The 22,844-nt window shown below is 36.4% G+C and overlaps 2 protein-coding genes and 1 pseudogene across 2 annotated transcripts; 2 read left to right on the top strand and 1 right to left on the bottom strand.

The window, feature by feature from the left end:
* Positions 1–2,540: 2,540 nt before the first annotated feature.
* Positions 2,541–21,127, bottom strand: LOC146907402 (uncharacterized; annotated as a pseudogene).
* On the top strand, positions 13,968–17,099 carry LOC146907404 (uncharacterized). Its single transcript, XM_085724903.1, has 2 exons — positions 13,968–15,548; positions 17,034–17,099. Exons 1-2 carry the CDS (start codon positions 13,968–13,970, stop codon positions 17,097–17,099), a joined length of 1,647 nt encoding a protein of 548 aa, XP_085581029.1.
* On the top strand, positions 17,667–18,182 carry LOC146907403 (uncharacterized). The gene has a single exon (XM_085724902.1). The coding sequence runs from the start codon at positions 17,667–17,669 to the stop codon at positions 18,180–18,182; it is 516 nt and encodes a 171-aa protein (XP_085581028.1).
* Positions 21,128–22,844: the final 1,717 nt, after the last annotated feature.

Here is a 22,844-nt window from a genome sequence, read left to right as displayed (position 1 = left end):
TTCTCAAAAATATCTTGTATTTTTTCACTTAATCCTTTATTAGCCATTAGTTAATTTTTGTAATCTATGACTTAAAAGATTTGCTAAGTTTTCATACTCCCAATATGTAAAATAATCGTCTTCGATTATTAAAAACCAGAATGATGTCTCTCTACACCATCTAATTTGATTTTTTACCCTCTTTATATCACTATATTTTGGTTCCAAAATAAATGGTTGTGGTATTATTTTTCCAAATGGATTTATAAGACCATCCATTATTTATCTAGCTAATTTCTTAAGTTCTTTCCTTAGAGAATCAACTAATTCTACATTTTTCTTAAAGAGAAAATAATCAAAATCTTCTTTTAGATAATACCAAGTTGTCTCTTCGCACCACCTAATTTGTGTTTTTACCAAAGTAATATTCTGATAATTTGGATACAAAATAAATTGTAATAAAATCATTTTTCCTTTTGGTTTTATTCTAAATTTTATTTTAGACTTTTTAAACCAGTTTTTAACCAACTGATTTAAAAGGTTTGACTTTTTTGGATAAGTCATTTTAATGACTGCACCGTAGAATTTGCCTATTTTAATAGGATTTGGACATTGTTGGATTGAGATTAATTGCTATCCAATGGTTATAAAACTTTTTTAATCGTTCATCTAATCAAGTAATACTAAATCAATATTTTGTTTAAATATTTTAAAAATTAATCTAAAAAAGTGGCACTTTAGAGTAGCTTGATTGAACACATGTCTAAAAAATATATTGTTAGTGCAAAAAAATTAAATTTGTACTAATAATGGTTTGTAAACTTTTTTTTTCCGAGTTGAATAATGGCTAAAAATTCTCTTTTTAAAGAGAATATGTGGGGAGTTTGGGGTTCGAACCCCGCCCCTGCATATATTATGCAATGTTCTTATCAATTAAGATAAGCTCAAGGGGACGGTTTGTAAACCTTTTTTAATAATTATCAGTTATGATTTTTGGATTGCAATTGTTTTCGATGATATTTTATCTAAACACTGCATGTGAATAGTAAACAAAGTAAATTTTTAATACAAAAAAAGGCTTAAATATGTAAATTGTCCATGTAAGTTTGCGTATTTTCGGTTTTCGTCCCTATATCTTTTTTTGTTCTAAAATAAATTCTGTAAGTTATAAACATTTTGCTTTTGGCCCTGCTGTCATCATCTGTGACAAAAACGGTTATGTGTTTAACATCGGTTGACGTGGAAAGTGAGGCCTATGTGTCGTTCCAGATGACCACTGATAAGGTTATATGGACCAAATCCAAAAAAGAAACTTTATAGAGGGACGGAATTCAAAAACACGAATTAACAAAAATTTAAATTAAAAACTTTGTTTTCCTTTCTTCATCTTCTCCCTTTCTCTTAATCATTTTCAACCTCGCCTTCATCCACATTCATCAATCTTGATCAAACCCAAAAAACATAAATTAAATATTCAAACTCTTTAATCAAAATCTCATTTCCATTTCCATCAATATCTTTTCCTTCACCATATTCAATCTATTCCTAATTCCAAATCCAAATCATACTCAAACCCAAAAATCTCCAAATCTACCCCCAAATTGCATCATTTTTCTTTATATATTTCATAGACATGTATATCTATACTATATATATAAATCAAATAGGTTTAAAATACATGAATTTGAGATGGTTTTTTCATTACCTATTTTACCCTTCATTTACATTATTTTATTTACTATTTTATCCTTTAATAGTATTATTTTAAATAGTATTATTTTAAATTTTAATAAAAAAATGAAATCCCATTAAAAATAGGAACAATATTATATACGAAAGGGATAGAGATTTTGGGCTGAATTTTTTTATTATTCCAGTTATACCCCTAAACAATTTTTCCTACACACACACGTGTGTGTGTGTGGGTGTTATATTGCTTTTTTTTTTTTGCAGATAAATGTTATATTGTTGGGGGTGTTAAGAAAAATAACAATTTCTGTTATATTTGTTAAATTATTGTTGTTGTTGAAAAAGATAAAGATGGATTTTTAGGTTTGTTACCATTTGATAGTCACAAATATTTGTACTTGTTATTTTAATCAAAATCTAAATTTCATATAAAATATTGTTCATAATTTACATGTGTTAGGATCCAACATTACATAAGACCATTTGCAATGGTTAACCCCATTCAACACCCTTCAACACACACTTTTTCAATTCCCAACACTCCACATCATTTTCTCTCTCTTAATTCAACACTCATTCAACTTTTACCTCTCCAATGGTTTTTTTTCATTCAACACTCTACCCCACCACCTTTTATTTCTTATTCTTATTTAATTTTATATTTTTGTTTTTATAATTACATAAAATTACAATTATCAATTATAATTTAATTAAAATAAAGAAACACTTAACATTTTTTTTTTGTAAAAACAAAATTTATTTAAATAATTTATTTTTATTTTCTTAACTTAAAATGCAATACAACAAACTAAGCACACAACACACAAATAGCTTAAAATGCAAGAAAAAAAAAGCACACAACACACAAGTAATTTATTTAGTACGATACAAATCATCTTCAATCACGAAACATTCCAAACTTTGTCCATATGTGCTTCACTAGATCTGCTTGCAATTCGTGATGAACATTTGGATCACGCAACTCTGATCTAGCACGCACATGATTTGCAAAAGTGGGTAACACCTCGGTTGAGTATGGTTGCAGTGTACTAGATCCACTTCCCTCATATTGCTCAAAATCGGTCCAACGTTGAGCATATGTATCTCGTTCATCCTCAGCAATCATATTATGTAATATGATGCATGACCTCATGATGATACCCAAATCGGCTATGTCCCACAAGCGAGCTGGTTCACGGATGATTTTAAATCGAGCTTGAAGCACTCCAAAAGCATGTTCGATGTCCTTCCGACATCCCTCCTGATGTTTTGTGTAACGCCCGACGTAAATTATTTAATTATTTAGAAATATATTTATATATATTTATATGATTTATGATTTAAGTGATTTATGAGGTTTACGTGATTTTATGAGAGATATATGATTTACCTGAAAATCATGTGATATATGCGATGTTATGATTTTTAGAGATGTTATGAGGTGTTGAGACTTATTTTATTATTTAATAAAATAAGATATGAAAATAAAATAAAAATATTAGAAGTTGGGTTGTGAGGTGAGATGAGTAAGTTTAGAGGTGAGTAGAGTAAAGTGGAAAGATAAATAGGGCAGACATAAGTTAGAAACACAGTACGTACGTTTTTGGAGAAAAAGGGAGAAAAGTCAGAACAAGAGGAGAACAAGGGGAGGGCTGCGATTTTCTGCAATAACCAGGTAAGGGTGAGACTAACTTCCAATATTATTAAGGGTATGATTCTGAAAAATGAATTTAGCATGATTAGGTTGAGGTTTGGTGAGAATTGAGAATTAGGGTTATTGACCAATTTGAGGATTGAACCATGAAAAGATGTTAGATTGATGTAAAATTAGTGTACAGACCTTAAATATTACCTAGGGTGTTAATTAGATGCTAATTGGATGAAAGAACCATGAGGTTAGATGAAAAGTTGTGATTTTTAGGTTTTTGGCCGTACTGACATTCATCGCTCGCAGCTGCGAGCAGAAACACTCGCAACTGTGAGCTGCAACCCATCGCTCGCCAGTGCGAGCAACATCACTCACAACTGTGAGCTAGGCCATTGAGCTTGCCACTGCGAGTGGAACCACTCGCCATTGCGAGTTGACCTGTAGTTGCCCAGAACAGTTTTGGTTTGCGATCCCTCGCACGTGTAGTCATGAATTAATTTTAGGAGTATGAAGGAGGGTTGTTTAGGATGATTCCAGATGTTACAGAAGTCTGTTTATAGGACTGAGATTATTAGTAAAGATGTATGAGTATTATTATGATGTTCTAAGATGATTATGTTGTTGTAATTCATTTCCCAATTAATGTTAATGCATTCTAGCACTATTATATGATGTATCTTGCTGTTGTTTAATGCTGTTGACAGTTCATGTCTTGAAGTTGCAAGAGTCGGTCTAAGTTGTAATGAGTTAAGAAGTTGTCCATTTAATGGAATTTACAAGATGTTTACGTTGTTGTCCAAGTTGTAGGAAGATTGAGTCCATTGCATACTCATTAAAGATGGGGGCTTTAGGCCCGACAACTTTATGCTCAAACTATGTTGGGGGCTTTAGGCCCGGCAGCTTTATGCTCAAATACGTTGGGGGCTTTAAGCCCAGCAGCTTTATGCTCACTTGTTGAAGAGCCTAATTACGCTCATATATGTTGCTGAATGGTACCACATGCATTTGCATATCAAGAAGTTTCACGATGGTTTTAAGTTGTTAAGTTGTTCAGAGTTGCATTGTCAAGATGAGTCGTGTTGTCGAGTCAAGTTCTAAGTTGAACATGATGTCTTATGTTGATTATAAGATGATAAATGATTATTGTTATTGACGTTTATGATGCTCTGACGATGATGTTTGTTTATGATTTGATATGATGCTAATTGATAAATGTTTGATATGTTAATTATGTTTTGTGTTGTTAAATGCATTTTGATGAATTATATGCTTAATTTATTGACTGTGAAATCTCACCCCTCCTGCTTGAAAATGTTGCCCTTCGTATGGGTAACTTGCAGGTAATAAAGACTAGAAGTGTTCGTGAGTGGACTCCTCACGTGTGTCTAGGTGCTCTAATATGTAACGGGATGGGGCTTGCTTTCATATCTATTCCGTCTTTTATGAACTTTTTATGAATAAGTATTGAACCAAATTATGAGATTTTTCTGATAAGGCCTGCGTGCCAAGACTTTATTCATGTTGAACTATTTCCGCTGCGTATTTTCAGACTTTTATGATGTTGAACTTGGAAGGATATTTATTAATATCTATTTTATGACTTTCAAGTAACATGTGACATTCCGTTTATGATTTAAATACTCTGATTTAATATGAAATTTTTATGTTGGGAAAACGGGGTGTTACAATTGGTATCAGAGCAGGTCGGTCCGTCCGGCCAAGTAGATGAGTCGAGTTGTGTCGTTAGCAGTTGGAATACCATTATTATGTTATTCTAATCGTTGTGTGTTGTGCAGAGAAGAGACCTGAAGGTTGCAAATTTTATCTGTTATAAGAGAACTAGAATGGCTGGAAGAAATGATGCTGTGATTGCTGCTGCGTTGGAAGTTGTGGGACAACATCCGAATGCTGGTGCTGGTGTTAATGCTGAAGTGAGAATGTTGGAGACCTTTCTGAGAAATCATCCTCCCACTTTCAAAGGAAGGTACGACCTGATGGAGCACAGACGTGGCTCAAGGAGACTGAAAGAGTTTTCAGAGTTATGCAATGTACTGATGATCAGAAGGTGCGTTTTGGTACGCACATGCTGGCTGAGGAAGCTGACGACTGGTGGGTGATAAGTGCCAAGAAGTGTTATTTTCATGATATATTTCATACACTTTTTGTTACTTGTTTTACAAGTTATTGAAGGAAAAGCCGAGAAATAAGTGTTAAATGCCTTATTACGCTTTATATATCTTACTCTATCCTTTTGTACATAAATTAGCCTCAAGACACTGATTAAAGACCAAAACCATGGAAAAACACTATTTGGGCAGAAGCTGATCCAGGAGGCAAGCAGCTCGCACTCAAACTCGCATCTGCGAGTGCCAATGCGAGCAACTCGCAACTGCGAGCTCCCTTACTCGCAACTGCGAGTTAGGGCGGTTTGACCTCCTCTTTTATGACGTGGCAGCTTTGCATTGGTCCAGAGAAGCAACTCGCATCTGCGAGTGATGTAGCTCGCATCTGCGAGTTCAGGCAGGGCAGAGTCTATAAAACACCCACTTGCTATTCCTTGAAAATATATATGTTGGGATTTTCTTAGATATTTTGAGGATCCTTTTCTCTTAGTTTTTGATAGCTTTTAGCTTGTAATTTTATAGAGAGAAAGAAGGTAGTTCTTCATAGAGTGAGAGTGGTTTTGGAAGTTGGATGCTTACTTCTTAGTTGAGACATCACAAGTGTAATGAATCCTTCCTTTTCAAGCTATCCTTGCAAGGCTTCCATGATGATCTGTAGCTAAACACTCTTTGTTAGGATGAGAGGTACTTGATCTTGCTAAACATGTAACCCTTTTGATCTTGCAATATATGATTCTAGCAATTTATATTCAATATTGTTGTTATTCTTGTGTTAATGCTTTCAATAAGATTCAAGATGATTTGGACACAAACTCTTGAATCTAGAGCTAGAGTAGCAATTTATCTTAGGTTAACATACTTGACATCTTTGTTAATCTTGTGATAATCACCATAATCAAGAGTGAAATGCTTTCGGATATTTAATCAGGCTGGACACGGTCGATTAGGTTATTCGATCGACTTTGTTATCGTTTAAGGGATTTGAACACGAATGTTTAAACGATAACCTAGAAATAATTATATCACTTTGGACACGAAGGGTAGTTTAGAATTGATTGTGATAATGTTGTTTACAAAGCTAGAATTTGTATGGATCATTAGGTTACGTGTGACGCTTGGTTAAGGAACGCTACTCCTAACAAGTTTCAATCCTTATTTATCTCAACTTTTACTTTTTGCAAATTAGTTTAGCTAGTTACATTTCAATTCAAACAAACAAGTACTCTTAATACTTGGAATGATGATTGATGTTAAACTGTCCTTGATAACGCACTATTCCCTGTGGAGACGATATACAAATACTTATCTTGTGTTTGATGCTAAGAACGACTTTCATCAAAATGGCGCCGTTGCCGGGGAATGGTGTTTAGTTATCATAGATAGAACGATTGATTTATCGTTTTAAGCATTTGTATATAATCCGCAAATATTTTTTCTTTATTTGATAGTTGTTTGTACTAACCCCTTGTTGATAAACAAAGAAAAGTTTCTTGTTAGTTGTTTCCGTTTTAGGATCACCACCTAGCCAAAATCATGGCTGATCATGGTTACTTCAACTTCTATACTCCACCCGAGTATGAATCCTATCCTCAGTATCAGCAACATTCTTATGAAGATGAGAGATACAAGGTGATAGAAAATACTTTGAATATCTTCATGCAACAATCCATGATAAACATGCAAGATACCAACCAAAGATTGAAGACTTTTTCACTTCAAATTGAGTTGATTCAAGCACAAATAATGGATAACCAAGCCAACAATCAATCCACTCTTAAAGAACAAGAAAATAATCCAAACATGTTTGAGAGAGTCGGAGAGATTGTTGAAGAAGTTGTTGTTCAAAATGAGGAAGTTACAAATGTTGATATTGAAGAAGTCATGGTGGTTGAGAAAAAGGAACGGTTACTAATCAAGGAAGATTTAATGGAAGCAAGAGGGAATAAAGTGAACAAGGTAGAAATCGATCGGGTAATTGATGAAATTTGCACCTTGTTCAATAAACCAAAGCTAGGGAGGTCATGGACTCCAAATCATTTGTTCCTAAAGTTCATGGAATTTCTCCCAAAGCGAAGGAGTGCGAAAGATGATGTGCTATCCGTTTCATTTTGGCCACCCTAACGGGAAAGGCGTCGAGCTAACGACGTTAAACAAGCGCTTGTTGGGAGGCAACCCAATTTTGTAAGTCTATTTATTGTTTTAATGCATAATTAGATACTAGAGTCATGTGCATGCATCAAAACATCCAAAAACAGAAGCCAAACAGAGTGCAAAATTCTGAACTATAATTACTCGCAACTGCGAGTAAAACAACTCGCAACTGCGAGCAGAGTGGATTTTGACCATGTTGACCACCAAAACACTCGCATCTGCGAGTAAGGCTGCTCGCACCTGCGAGTAGCAGCAGTTCTGACAGTTACAAAAATCAAAGCCACTAATTCCCTCATTAACTCACATTAACCACCCATTATCATATCATTTCCGTTTTCATTTCTCTTTCTTCCAATTCTTCCCAAAGTTGGTGGCTAGCCGCACAAACACAAACCCTAAGTTCCAAGAATTTCAAAACAAGTCAATCCAAGTCAAGATTAACTGCATTATCATTTCTGCATTTAGATTGCTATTCAATGAGGTTTGTGTTATAATCCCTTGCTTTCATTTTCCTTTTTCAGCGCATATTTCAAACCCTAGGATAGTAGATTGATTAATTGCTGATAATTGTTCTAATTAGATACCCATTTGTTTGAGAAGAGCAAGAATCATGCAAATATTCACTTTCCTTGCACTTGCATCCACAATTTTTGATTCACCCCTTTTGTAAAAAGTTCAAATAAAATTAGGGTTTTTTGTGGATCAATTCGAATTTCAAGCTTAATGCATGATTTTGCTCTTCTCTTTGTCAATACTAGGGTCGAAAAAGCTGTACTTAGGGTTAGAACATCATGAAACTGAGAAAAGTTTTGAAAAGGATGCGTTCTGCACATTTCTGGGCAACTCGCAACTGCGAGTGAATCAGCTCGCATCTGCGAGTTTCATCAATAGCTCGCAACTACGAGTGCTTCTGCTCGCAACTGCGAGTTGCAGCAGAACTTGCTGCATGTTTCTGTGATTCAATTTGCAGTTGTGTTATTTTGTTCCATACTGATTTTAATTGTATATTCCATTGTGGTGTGGTATTTTTCTGGTTGTTTTGCAGGCATGGCACCTAAAAGAGTTAACACGGGTAAGAGAAAGCAAGGCGAGTCATCCGTATGTCAACCCCCACCCCAAAACCAGTCTTATGACCAGAAGAAATTTAGGTCTAGGTACCACCAGAATAGGTACAATGCCTTGCTCAAACAAACCATGTGGTTGGAGAGGGTCGTTAAAATCAAACCCGAGGGACCATATGGCCACTTTCACAAACTTTTCCTTGACCAAGGGTGGACCAGACTTCTCAATCCCATAGTAAAAATCAATGCTGAATTGGTGAGAGAATTCTATGCCAATGCCCTTACCGAAAACCCCCAAACCGACCTATTCACTTTTGAAACCTTTGTCAGGGGTCGGCAAATCAAGTTTGATCGTGATGCCATAAACACATTCCTAGGAAATCCTTTTGACCTAGATGTTGAGGCTGAGGATGGGATTGATGATTTTCACAAGAAGCAAAACCTAGGTCACTTTCTCCTTGAGGACACCTATGATGAGATTAAAAAGTTTGTAATGTTAGAGGGGGAAACTTATGACAAAAGTGATGCGGGTAGAGAGCACATTGCCCAATATAAATTGATGAAACCACCGGCCAAACTTATCTTTCGATTCATCCTCCACAATGTCAAGCCCAACAACCATATGGCTGATTGCACCATAGATGTTTGTCCCTTGATTTACTACATTCTCAAGGGCATTAAGGTGGACATTGCCCGAACTATTGCTTGGGAGCTAAAAAAGGTTGTGCTTCAAGGCCATGGTGAGCCAAAAACTCGCCTATCTTTTCCTGGTTTGATCATGGGTTTGATTAAAGACACCCACATGCTAGGGCTGGGCATCGGTTCGGTTCGGTTCGGGTTCGGGCCCAAACCCCCAAACCGAGCCAACCCCCGGGTTATGAACTAAGACCCTAACATAACCTATTAAAATTTTCGGTTTCTCGGGTTGACGGGTTCACCGGTTCGGTTTTCCGGGTTAGATATTAATACATATTTTAAACTTTGATCCAAATCACTTTTTTTTTTCCAGTATTATTTTTCATATTTTGGTCCAGATCTATCTGAAATTGCTTGACTTTCTTTTAGCATTATATTATTTCCATGTTTATTGTTGCGATTGAACATGAAGGTATATATTTTATGCCAATTTAATTTAATAATGAATGGAGAATAAAAGAAGAACATGGAACTTCAACAAAAGAAGAACATGAAACTTCCAGATAAATAGTCCAAACATTATACATAACGGTAAGTTGCACTAAGGCCTTTCAAACCAACAACGTAAAATTAATTTCACAAATTAATTTCCTTGACTTCTTCCAAGAACACAAAGCTTAAAAGAAATGGTTTTGAGAGATGAAACTATGCTTTTGAGAAAACTGATATAACTTAATTGGTTTTGAGAAATGTGAGATGAAGATTGAGAGAAGAAATGACAAGGAAAATTAAAAACGAGACATGAAATGGTTTTGAAAAATGAAGATCTGATTTTGGGAGAGAAGAATTTTTCATGCGGCTGCTACTAGGGTTTGTGAAGTGTCTTGGTGTTGTTTAACCTTGCTTTTATACATAACAGATTTGGGCCAAGGTAGAATTGGGCCTAGTATAACATATTGGGCTATGAGAACATAATGAAATTAATAGGGTTGGTCGGGTTAGTTTGGGTTCCGACGGGCCTAAAACATCAAACCGAACCGAACCGAATATACCCATATTAACCCGTAAAATTTACCCGTCTAACCCGTAACCCGTTTTAACCCGAACCGAATGTGTAAACTAGGGTCCGGTTCGTCGGGTAAATTCGGGTTGACCCGTATTTGCCCACCCCTACCACATGCGGATGCCCTCTGATTATCATGAAATCATCAAAAACCCCATTGATGATGCCTTCATTACCCGGTACATCATGGGTGAATCTAAGAAAGATAAGGGTAAGGGTAAGCAAGCTTCATCTTCTAGGGCAATTCCCTCACAATCCGAGCCTCAAGATGCACCTTTTCCATTCCCACCAGCAGCTGGTTTTGATTTTGCTAGCTATGTTCAATGGCAACATGAGAATAATGTGCTTAATTATAATATGATGTCAGCCATTCATCGGGAGAACTTGTACTTTCAGCAATCTCAATACATTATGCAGCAGCAGCATGGATACCCTCCAGAGATCATGGACCAGTTCATGGCACCTCCAACTTTTCAAGAGTATGCAAATTGGCCTGAGGACACGCCAAAACCTTTTGGAGGGGGTGAAGACTTTAGAGGTCAGGATGATGCGAACATGGAGGATATTGGTGGTTTAGGTGATGATGATCCGGCAAATGTTCCAAGTGCCACTTCAACCCCTCATGGGTCAGATGATGATGACATGCAGTCTTGAGGAGGAAGAAAAGATTTGAAAGCTAGTCCTTTTTGAATGATTTTTTTTATCAAGCTTTCAGTCAATTCTTGCTGTCTTCCTTAGCTGTTATTTACTTTCTCTTTTGCTACTTTGTGAACAATATTTTTGTTTTGGTTATTTCATTTTAGCACATTGACTCATACTTTGCTTTATTAGTATTTTGTTTAAGTATTTTGGATATTGATGTATGGTAACTTTTGTTTCGTGTTAATTAGTATTATGATGTTCTTATTTATATTAGTATTGTTTAATTTTATTTTGTAGTAAAATAATGTGTTAAGTATTTTTCAAGTACTTTATTTGGTTTTAATTTAAAAATTGTGGAAGTTTCTTGCGTATCACTCTTGCTTAATTTCAAATCTCAGATGATTGATAACAATTCATAGTTGTGATTAAAGCGCAAAGCCAAGGTACAAGTTTCCAGTTTTTCTAGGTTTTTACTCGAATATGGAACGAGTACTTTGTGCAAATTTCATTTCATTTAGTTCTTTACAATAATTTATTTGTTTGTGAACCACGTAGTACTAGCCTAAAGTGAGGAAATCTCAAATGTTTGTACATATGCAAGGAGACCGGCTTTCATTGATTAACTCGGTTGTGTTATGTTAAATCCAATAATTGTTTTAAATTGTGTGAAGGCATGGAAGTGATCAAGGCACATTTTTTTTGTTATTGAGTGAAACTTACTTGACCACAAATAGCCTACCTTGTGAGAAGAGCGAGTATTTGCTAACCCAAGTGAGCCAAATGAATCGGAGTCATCAATTATGAACTGTCAATTCATAAGCACAATGCTTGATGAAGTTGCCTTTAAATTTTTCAAAATTCAGTTCATTCTTGACGCACTTTAGGACTCTGATATGTTTTTAATTGTTGAACCCTAAAACTTCATTGTTTATTTGCCCCTTTTGCCTTAGAGTAGAGGAACATTCAAATAGGGTATTTGTTGATTCAAGTTGGGGAGAGAAGGTAGGTGTAAATCTTATGTCAAGTACTATGGTGTAAATTTATCTTTGATCAAGACAACATGTTGATGTAAATACAAAAGAAAAGAAAAGCAATGTGTACATGAAAAGAAAAAGAAAAAGAGAAAAAGAAAGAAAAATCCAAAAAGAAAATAAGTTGTCAAGATCAAAGTGCTTCATGTTTAAGCACCAAGGGTTTGTAATGATTCGTAGGAAAGATTGTGAATTTTAATGGTTGATACAAGGAATGTTCCTCTTTGATAGGCTTTTTGATTTCAATTGCCCACATATGACATTTCTTTTGTAGCCAAGCCAAGTTATAACCCTCAAAGACCTTTTGATCCATGTTTTTATGCCTTTTGAAACGATATTTGGATGGACATATAACTTGATTGGAATGTTAACTTGATTGCCGGATGTGTGTTCATAACCCTCATTCATTTGATTTCAATTGTTTATCTACTTTCATAGAAGTGTGTTAGGTGTGGTTCATAAATAAATATATTATTGTTTTGAAATGTTTGACATGAACTTTGTACTTAGGACTCATCTCATGTTAGTAGTAGAATTTTAGATTAGTTGGAAACTTAGACTTGCCCGCGCATTCACTTTTAAATCATTCATCTGAAGATGTTTTCAAAGCCTTGTGTACGTGTGTCTTGTAATTTACTTGTTTGATTTTCAATCTTTTGTTTGAGGACAAACAAAGAGCTAAGTTGGGGAGAGTTTGATAAGTGCCAAGAAGTGTTATTTTCATGATATATTTCATACACTTTTTGTTACTTGTTTTACAAGTTATTGAAGGAAAAGCCGAGAAATAAGTGTTAAATGCCTTATTACGCTTTATATATCTTACTCTATCCTTTTGTGCAGAAATTAGCCTCAAGACACTGATTAAAGACCAAAACCATGGAAAAACACTATTTGGGCAGAAGCTGATCCAGGAGGCAAGCAGCTCGCACTCAAACTCGCATCTGCGAGTGCCAATGCGAGCAACTCGCAACTGCGAGCTCCCTTACTCGCAACTGCGAGTTAGGGCGGTTTGACCTCCTCTTTTATGACGTGGCAGCTTTGCATTGGTCCAGAGAAGCAACTCGCATCTGCGAGTGATGTAGCTCGCATCTGCGAGTTCAGGCAGGGCAGAGTCTATAAAACACCCACTTGCTATTCCTTGAAAATATATATGTTGGGATTTTCTTAGATATTTTGAGGATCCTTTTCTCTTAGTTTTTGATAGCTTTTAGCTTGTAATTTTATAGAGAGAAAGAAGGTAGTTCTTCATAGAGTGAGAGTGGTTTTGGAAGTTGGATGCTTACTCCTTAGTTGAGACATCACAAGTGTAATGAATCCTTCCTTTTCAAGCTATCCTTGCAAGGCTTCCATGATGATGTGTAGCTAAACACTCTTTGTTAGGATGAGAGGTACTTGATCTTGCTAAACATGTAACCCTTTTGATCTTGCAATATATGATTCTAGCAATTTATATTCAATATTGTTGTTATTCTTGTGTTAATGCTTTCAATAAGATTCAAGATGATTTGGACACAAACTCTTGAATCTAGAGCTAGAGTAGCAATTTATCTTAGGTTAACATACTTGACATCTTTGTTAATCTTGTGATAATCACCATAATCAAGAGTGAAATGCTTTCGGATATTTAATCAGGCTGGACACGGTCGATTAAGTTATTCGATCGACTTTGTTATCGTTTAAGGGATTTGGACACGAATGTTTAAACGATAACCTAGAAATAATTATATCACTTTGGACACGAAGGGTAGTTTAGAATTGATTGTGATAATGTTGTTTACAAAGCTAGAATTTGTATGGATCATTAGGTTACGTGTGACGCTTGGTTAAGGAACGCTACTCCTAACAAGTTTCAATCCTTATTTATCTCAACTTTTACTTTTTGCAAATTAGTTTAGCTAGTTACATTTCAATTCAAACAAACAAGTACTCTTAATACTTGGAATGATGATTGATGTTAAATTGTCCTTGATAACGCACTATTCCCTATGGAGACGATATACAAATACTTATCTTGTGTTTGATGCTAAGAACGACTTTCATCAGTGGGTGAGCCTCCAACCCACCCTAGAGCAAGATGATGCAGCTATTACTTGGGCTGTGTTTAAGAGAGAGTTCCTAAACAGATATTTCCCTGAGGATGTTCGCGGAAGAAAAGAGATCGAGTTCCTTGAGCTGAAGCAAGGAAACATGTCGGTGACAGAGTATGCAGCGAAGTTTGTGGAGTTGGCTCAGTTCTATCCACACTATACTGGTGACAATGCTAAGTTTTCTAAGTGTATCAAGTTTGAGAATGGTTTGCGTGCTGACATCAAGCGAGCCATTGGTTACCAACAGATCCGTGATTTTTCAAATTTGGTGAGCAGATGCAGAATATATGAAGATGATAGTAAAGCTCATTATAAGATTGTGAGTGAGAAGAGAGGTAAGGCTCAGCAAAGTCGCCCAAAGCCTTACAGTGCTCCTGATGATAAAGGAAAAAGAAGAGTTAATGATGAAAGGAGGTCGAATAGGAAAGATGTTGTTGCTGAGATCGTTTGTTTTGCTTGTGGTGAGAAAGGCCATAAGAGTAACGCTTGCAATAAGGATATTAAGAGGTGCTTTCGTTGTGGTAGTAAAGGACATACACTTGCAGAGTGTAAGCATGGAGACGTTGTGTGTTTTAACTGCAATGAAGAGGGTCATATTGGGTCTCAATGCAAGAATCCGAAGAAGGCTCAGATCAGAGGGAAAGTCTTTGCTTTGACTGGCACTCAGACTGAAAATGAGGATCGTTTGATCAGAGGTACTTGTTATATTAACAATACTCCTTTAGTTGCTATTATTGATACTAGTGCTACACATTGTTTTGTTGCTTTTGATTGTGCTTCTAAGTTGGGCCTTGCTATGTCTGATATGAATGGAGAAATGGTTGTCGAAACTCCAGCTAAGGGTTCGGTGACCACTTCTCTTGTTTGTTTACGGTGTCCCTTGTCTATGTTTGATCGTGATTTTGAGATTGATTTAGTTTGTCTACCTTTGAGTGGAATGGATGTGATTCTTGGTATGAACTGGTTAGAGTACAATCATGTCCTCATTAATTGTTTTAGTAAGTCGGTACGTTTCTCTTCTGCTGAAGAGGAAAGTGGAGCAGAGTTTTTGTCTACTAAGCAGCTGAAGCAGTTAGAACGCGATGGAATCTTAATGTTTTCTTTGATGGCATCCTTATCTTTGGAGAATCAAGCAGTGATTGATAAGTTACAAGTGGTGTGCGATTTCCCTGAAGTTTTTCCTGATGAAATTCCTGATGTACCACCGGAGAGAGAAGTTGAATTTTCTATTGATATTGTTCCGGGAACGAAGCCTGTGTCTATGACACCTTACCGTATGTCAGCTTCTGAGTTGGCTAAGTGGAAGAAACAGTTGGAAGATTTGCTTGATAAGAAGTTCATAAGACCGAGTGTTTCACCTTGGGGAGCGCCGGTATTGTTGGTTAAGAAGAAAGATGGAAGTATGAGGTTGTGCATTGATTATCGACAACTGAATAAAGTAACTATAAAGAATAGGTATCCACTTCCTATAATCGATGATTTGATGGACCAGTTAAGGGGTGCACGTGTGTTCAGCAAGATTGACTTTAGGTCGGGTTATCACCAGATTAAAGTAAAAGATGAAGATATGCAGAAGACGGCTTTTAGGACGCGATACGGACATTATGAATACAAGGTGATGCCTTTTGGTGTTAGTAATGCGCCTGGCGTGTTTATGGAGTATATGAATCGCATTTTTCATGCGTTTTTGGATCGCTTCGTGGTTGTGTTCATCGATGATATACTGATTTACTCTAAGACAGAAGAAGAACATGCGGAACATTTGAAGATTGTCCTGCAAGTGCTGAAGGAGAAGAAGTTGTATGCTAAATTGTCTAAGTGTGAATTCTGGTTGAATGAAGTAAGTTTTCTTGGCCATGTTATTTCTGGTAGTGGTATTGCAGTCGATCCATCTAAAGTTGAAGCAGTATCACAATGGGAGACTCCTAAGTCAGTTACGGAGATCAGAAGCTTTTTGGGTTTGGCAAGTTACTACCGAAGATTTATAGAAGGATTTTCTAAGTTAGCACTTCCGTTAACTCAGTTAACATCTAAAGGTAAAACCTTTGTGTAGGATGTTCAATGTGAGAACAGTTTTAATGAATTGAAGAAACGTTTGACGACGGCTCCAGTTTTGATTTTGCCGAAACCTGATGAACCTTTTGCGGTGTATTGTGACGCGTCCAAGTTGGGCTTAGGCGGTGTGATTATGCAAGATGGTAAAGTGGTTGCTTATGCATCAAGACAGTTGAGAATTCATGAACGAAACTATCCTACCCATGATCTTGAATTAACTGCAGTTGTATTTTTGCTTAAGATTTGGAGACATTACTTGTATGGTTCGAGATTTGAGGTGTTTAGTGATCACAAGAGCTTGAAGTATTTGTTTGATCAGAAGGAATTGAATATGAGACAGCGAAGGTGGCTCGAATTGTTGAAAGATTATGACTTTGGTTTGAATTACCATCCGGGTAAAGCCAATGTTGTTGCAGATGCCTTAAGTAGGAAGACTTTACATATGTCTGCTATGATGGTTAAAGAGTTTGAATTGCTTGAATAGTTTAGAGATTTGAGCTTAGTTTGTGAAATGTCGTCTCGAAGTGTTAAGCTAGGAATGCTGAAAATTGATAATGATTTCTTGAAAACTATTAAAGATGCGCAGAAGGTTGATGTTAAGTTTGTGGACTTATTGGTTGCTAGTAATCAAACCGAAGGTAGTGATTTTAAGGTCGATGATCAAGGCGTGTTGAGGTTTCGAGGTAGGATTTGTATTCCGGACAATGATGAGATGAAGAAGATGATTCTTGAAGAGAGTCATAGGAGTAGCTTGAGTATTCATCCGGGAGCTACAAAGATGTATCATGACTTAAAGAAGTTGTTTTGGTGGTCTGGATTAAAACGTGATGTAGCACAATTTGTGTATTCTTATTTGATTTGTCAAAAGTCGAAGGTAGAACATCAGAAACCTGCTGGGTTGATGACACCGTTAGATGTACTAGAATGGAAATGAGATAGTATATCCATGGATTTTGTGACGAGTTTTCCGAATACTCCTAAAGGGAATGACGCTATTTGGGTGATCGTTGATAGATTGACAAAGTCGGCACACTTCATTCCGATCAATATTAGTTTTCCTATAGCTCAGTTGGCGGCAATTTATATTCGAGACATTGTGAAGTTGCATGGTGTTCCTTCAAGCATTGTGTCAGATAGAGATCCAAGATTTACTTCTAGATTTTGGATGAGTTTGCAAGAGGCCTTAAGCTCTAAGTTGAGATTGAGTTCGGCTTATCATCCTCAAACAGATGGTCAGTCGGAAAGGACGATCCAGTCACTCGAAGACTTGTTGAGAGTTTGTATACTTGAACAAGGGGGAACTTGGGAGAGTCATCTTCCGTTGATAGAGTTCACATATAATAACAGTTACCATTCAAGTATTGGAATGGCACCTTTTAAGGCTTTGTATGGTCGGAGGTGCAGGACTTCGTTGTGTTGGTTTGAAACAGGTGAAAGTGTGGTTTTAGGACCAGAGATTGTTCAACAGACTACTGAGAAGGTAAAGATGATTCAAGAGAAGATGAAAGCGTCGCAGAGTCGACAAAAGAGTTACCATGATAAGCGTAGGAAAGACCTTGAGTTTCAAGAAGGAGATCATGTGTTCTTGAGAGTTACTCCGATGACCCGTGTTGGTCGTGCATTGAAGTCAAAGAAGTTAACTCCGAAGTTTATTGGTCCGTATCAGATATCGGAAAGAGTCAGAACGGTAGCGTACCGAGTGGGTTTACCGCCGCATTTATCGAATTTGCATGATGTGTTTCATGTGTCGCAACTGAGGAAGTATGTTCCAGACCCGTCCCATGTGATTCAGAGAGATGATGTGCAAGTTAGAGACAACCTTACGGTGGAGACTTTACCTTTGAGGATTGATGATCGCAAGGTGAAGACGTTGAGAGGCAAAGAGATACCTTTAGTGAGAGTTGTTTGGAGTGGAGCGACTGGTGAAAGCTTGACGTGGAAGCTAGAGAGTAAGATGATGGAGTCTTATCCAGAGTTGTTTGCTAGAGGTAAATTTTCGAGGACGAAAATTCTTTAAGTTGGGGAGAGTTGTAACGCCCGACGTAAATTATTTAGAAATATATTTATATATATTTATATGATTTATGATTTAAGTGATTTATGAGGTTTACGTGATTTTATGAGAGATATATGATTTACCTGAAAATTATGTGATATATGCAATGTTATGATTTTTAGAGATGTTATGAGGTGTTGAGACTTTATTTATTATTTAATAAAATAAGATATGAAAATAAAATAAAAATATTAGAAGTTGGGTTGTGAGGTGAGATGAGTAAGTTTAGAGATGAGTAGAGTAAAGTGGAAAGATAAATAGGGCAGACATAAGTTAGAAACACAGTACGTACGTTTTTGGAGAAAAAGGGAGAAAAGTCAGAACAAGAGGAGAACAAGGGGAGGGCTGCGATTTTCTGCAATAACCAGGTTAAGGTGAGACTAACTTTCAATAATATTAAGGGTATGATTCTGAAAAATGAATTTAGCATGATTAGGTTGAGGTTTGGTGAGAATTGAGAATTAGGGTTATTGACCAATTTGAGGATTGAACCATGAAAAGATGTTAGATTGATGCAAAATTAGTGTACAGACCTTAGATATTACCTAGGGTGTTAATTAGATGCTAATTGGATGAAAGAACCATGAGGTTAGATGAAAAGTTGTGATTTTTAGGTTTCTGGCCGTACTGACATTCATCGCTCGCAACTGCGAGCAGAAACACTCGCAACTGCGAGCTGCAACCCATTGCTCGCCACTGCGAGCAACATCACTCGCAACTGCGAGCTAGGCCATTGAGCTCGCCACTGCGAGTGGAACCACTCGCCATTGCGAGTTGACATGTAGTTGCCCAGAACAGTTTTGGTTTGTGATCCCTCACACGTGTAGTCATGAATTAATTTTAGGAGTATGAAGGAGGGTTGTTTAGGATGATTCCAAATGTTACAGAAGTCTGTTTATAGGACTGAGATTATTGGTAATGATGTATGAGTATTATTATGATGTTCTAAGATGATTATGTTGTTGTAATTCATTTCCCAATTAATGTTAATGCATTCTAGCACTATTATATGTTGTATTTTGTTGTTGTTTAATGCTGTTGACAGTTCATGTCTTGAAGTTGCAAGAGTCGGTCTAAGTTGTAATGAGTTAAGAAGTTGTCCATTTAATGGAATTTACAAGATGTTTACGTTGTTGTCCAAGTTGTAGGAAGATTGAGTCCATTGCATACGCATTAAAGATGGGGGCTTTAGGCCCGGCAGCTTTATGCTCAAATACGTTGGGGGCTTTAATCCCGGCAGCTTTATGCTCACTTGTTGAAGAGCCTAATTACGCTCATATATGTTGCTGAATGGTACCACATGCATTTGCATATCAAGAAGTTTCACGATGGTTTTAAGTTGTTAAGTTGTTCAGAGTTGCATTGTCAAGATGAGTCGTGTTGTCGAGTCAAGTTCTAAGTTGAACATGATGTCTTATGTTGATTATAAGATGATAAATGATTATTGATATTGACGTTTATGATGCTCTGACGATGATGTTTATTTATGATTTGATATGATGCTAATTGATAAATGTTTGATATGTTAATAATGTTTTGTGTTGTTAAATGCATTTTGATGAATTATATGCTTAATTTATTGACTGTGAAATCTCACCCCTTCTGCTTGAAAATGTTGCCCTTCGTATGGGTAACTTGCAGGTAATAAAGACTAGAAGTGTTCGTGAGTGGACTCCTCACGTGTGTCTAGGTGCTCTGATACGTAACGGGATGGGGCTTACTTTCATATCTATTCCTTACATGTCTTTTATGAACTTTTTATGAATAAGTATTGAACCAAATTATGAGATTTTTCTGATAATGCCTGTGTGCCAAGACTTTATTCATGTTGAACTATTTCCGCTGCGTATTTTCAGACTTTTATGATGTTGAACCTGGAAGGATATTTATTAATATCTATTTTATGACTTTCAAGTAGCATGTGACATTCCGTTTAGGATTTAAATACTCTGATTTAATATAAAATTTTTATGTTGGGAAAACGGGGTGTTACATTTTGCAAATAACATATCGGGTTCACTTTGAGGAAGTCTAATTGATTTGACGAAAGTTGGATAAGAAGTGTAGATACCATCAGCTAGATAGTATGTCATATTATAGGGACGTTGATTCACAGAGTAATTCACCCTTGGAGTCTTTCCTTGTTCCACATCATCAAACACCGGTGACCGGTCTAGAACGTTTATATCGTTCAACGTTCCTGGACATCCAAAAAAGGCATGCCAGATCCATAGATCATGAGATGCAACTGCTTCAAGAATAACTGCGGTGGTTCCCTTATCCACCCTGGTAAATTGACCTTCCCATGCTTTAGGACAATTTTTCCACTCCCAATGCATGCAGTCAATACTCCCGATCATCCCTGGGAACCCCCGCATTTCACTAACATGTAGTATTCTTTGAAGGTCCTCTTGGGTTGGTGCTCTCAGGTACACTTGCTCATATAATCGTATGATTCCTTTACAGAATCTACGTAAGCACTCCAATGTTGTACTACCTCCTATTTTGATGTATTCATCGACCGCATTTGCTGCCACACCATATGCTAACATTCGCATTGCTGTGGTACATTTTGCTAAGGGTGATATACCTTCTTTGTTGGCGGCATCAACTCACTGGGTGAAGTAGTTATCACTACTTGGAAGGTCTCCAACGATTCGAAGGAAAACGTGTTTTTGCATCCGGTACCGACGACGAAACATTGCATCGTCATATGTAGGCTCATTGGCAAAGTAGTCGTCAATGAGTCTTTGGTTTGCCGCTGCATGATCTCTATTTAAATATTTTCTACTACGAGATCCACTACCTTCCTCTATTTGTTTTCGACGCTGAATAAATCGGTTGACCATATAAGTGTCTTCAACATCACGTCTTTTGAAGTAGACTTCCATATCAAAAGGATCCATTGGAAGTAGATATGAATGAAATTTGTGATAATAGAAGTAGATATGAATGAGATTTGTGATATTGGAAGTAGATATGAATGAGATTTGTGATATTGGAAGTAGATATAAATGAAATTTGTGATAATAGAAGTAGATATGAATGAGATTTGTGATATTAGAAGTAGATATGAGTCCCTATATATAAGTACATTGTGTGGTGGACATTGACGGGTTCGAAATAAGTTATTGTATTGTATTAAAGCAAACAGTGGGGATAATTATTAAAGTCAAGAATAATATCATTTTATTAAAGCAAGTGGGCATTGTAATAGTATCATTTCACGAATAGTAGGTGAAATAAGTGGCACACAGTGGGCATAATTATTAAAGTCACAGATAGTATCATTTTATTAAAGCAAGTGGGCATTGTGATATTATCATTTCACGAATAGTAGGTGAAATAAGTGGCACACAGTGGGCATAATTATTAAAGTCACGGATAGTATCATTTTATTAAAGCAAGTGGGCATTGTGATAGTATCATTTCACGAATAGTAGGTGAAATAAGTGGCACACATTGGGCATAATTATTAAAGCAAATAGTAGGTGAAATAAGTGGCACATAATGGGCATAATTATTATAACAAATAGTAGGTGAAATAAGTCACGGGGGACTAGACAACACTAGGGACTATCACTGAGGATTAGACAACACTGACAATTATTAAAGTAAACACTGGGGACTAGACAACACTGACAATTTTGACCGAATACAAACTGATGACATGCTGTCATTACGTAATTTTTAGGACTTATTGTGACATTTTATTAGAGTTCTCATGCAATTTTCACTATTCCGGGGTGCAAAAAGATGAAAAACTGAAGTTCTGCAAGACCAAATCGCGCCACGCCAACATACTGCCTTGCCGCGATTTTTGAGACACATTTGCATATGTCCCTGTTTGAGGGAAATCGCGGCGCGCCAATTACAACTGCACAGCGTGATTTTGATTAGGTCAGGCCCAAAATCTCTATAAATACTGCACTCAGCCAGAAGAAAAGGTGTTACGATTTTGGAGAGCAAAGTGCGATTTTGAGACATCGGCGACGGCTAGAAGGGCGATTTCTTCAACCTTTTACCAATTCATGTATGTTTTAATTATTTCATTGATTATGCTATTTGTAAACTCGATTATGAGTAGCTAAATCTCTTAGAGATTAGATCCGAGATGAATCTTTGTAACCCTAATTGACACATGTTGCTGTGAAACTCTATTTTGTTTATGAATTCAATTCTAGTTTATTCAATTCAATTGTTCTTAATGCTTTTTATATCTTGATCACATATAACTTGATTTCGTGAGAATGAATGACCACTGACCATGGCTTTCAACTTAGACCTAATTGAATTGTTCTAATAAACAGGGTTAGTCTAGGAATAGATAATCGTTTGTTAGTGATAATAGGTTAACGTTCAGTAAAACCTTCAAGAATTATTAGACCACCTAAGGAATTAGGGGCTGTAGTTTAAAAAGAGGGTCCTAACTCAAGGGATTGATTAGGGCTACTTTGTTAATCATCGTAAATTAGAAGAGGATTCATAACAAATAGGTGCAGTAGACCAATTAGGGGAACTTAGAGAATTCGAAGGATCTGATCTCATCTTTCTCTCATATTTTCTTAATCAAATCTTTATTTTCTGTTACTTGATTTAATTAAAATCAAACCCAATCTTCTG

The sequence above is a fragment of the Medicago sativa genome, chromosome 7, assembly GCF_051527215.1.
Source record: "Medicago sativa cultivar Bolivia chromosome 7, Bolivia_mono, whole genome shotgun sequence".
NCBI lineage: Eukaryota > Viridiplantae > Streptophyta > Magnoliopsida > Fabales > Fabaceae > Medicago > Medicago sativa.
The sequence above is the reverse complement of the archived record's forward strand: the minus strand, read 5'-3'. Positions and strand labels throughout refer to the sequence as shown.

Excerpts from the sequence above, each read along its gene's own strand:
- LOC146907404 (XM_085724903.1), top strand. The coding sequence starts at position 13,968 with ATGATTGATGTTAAATTGTCCTTGATAACGCACTATTCCCTATGGAGA. Across the intron at positions 15,549-17,033 it reads ATTATCGACAACTGAATAAA|TCGAAGGTAGAACATCAGAA; the intron begins GTAACTATAAAG and ends ATTTGTCAAAAG.
- LOC146907403 (XM_085724902.1), top strand. The coding sequence starts at position 17,667 with ATGAAAGCGTCGCAGAGTCGACAAAAGAGTTACCATGATAAGCGTAGG.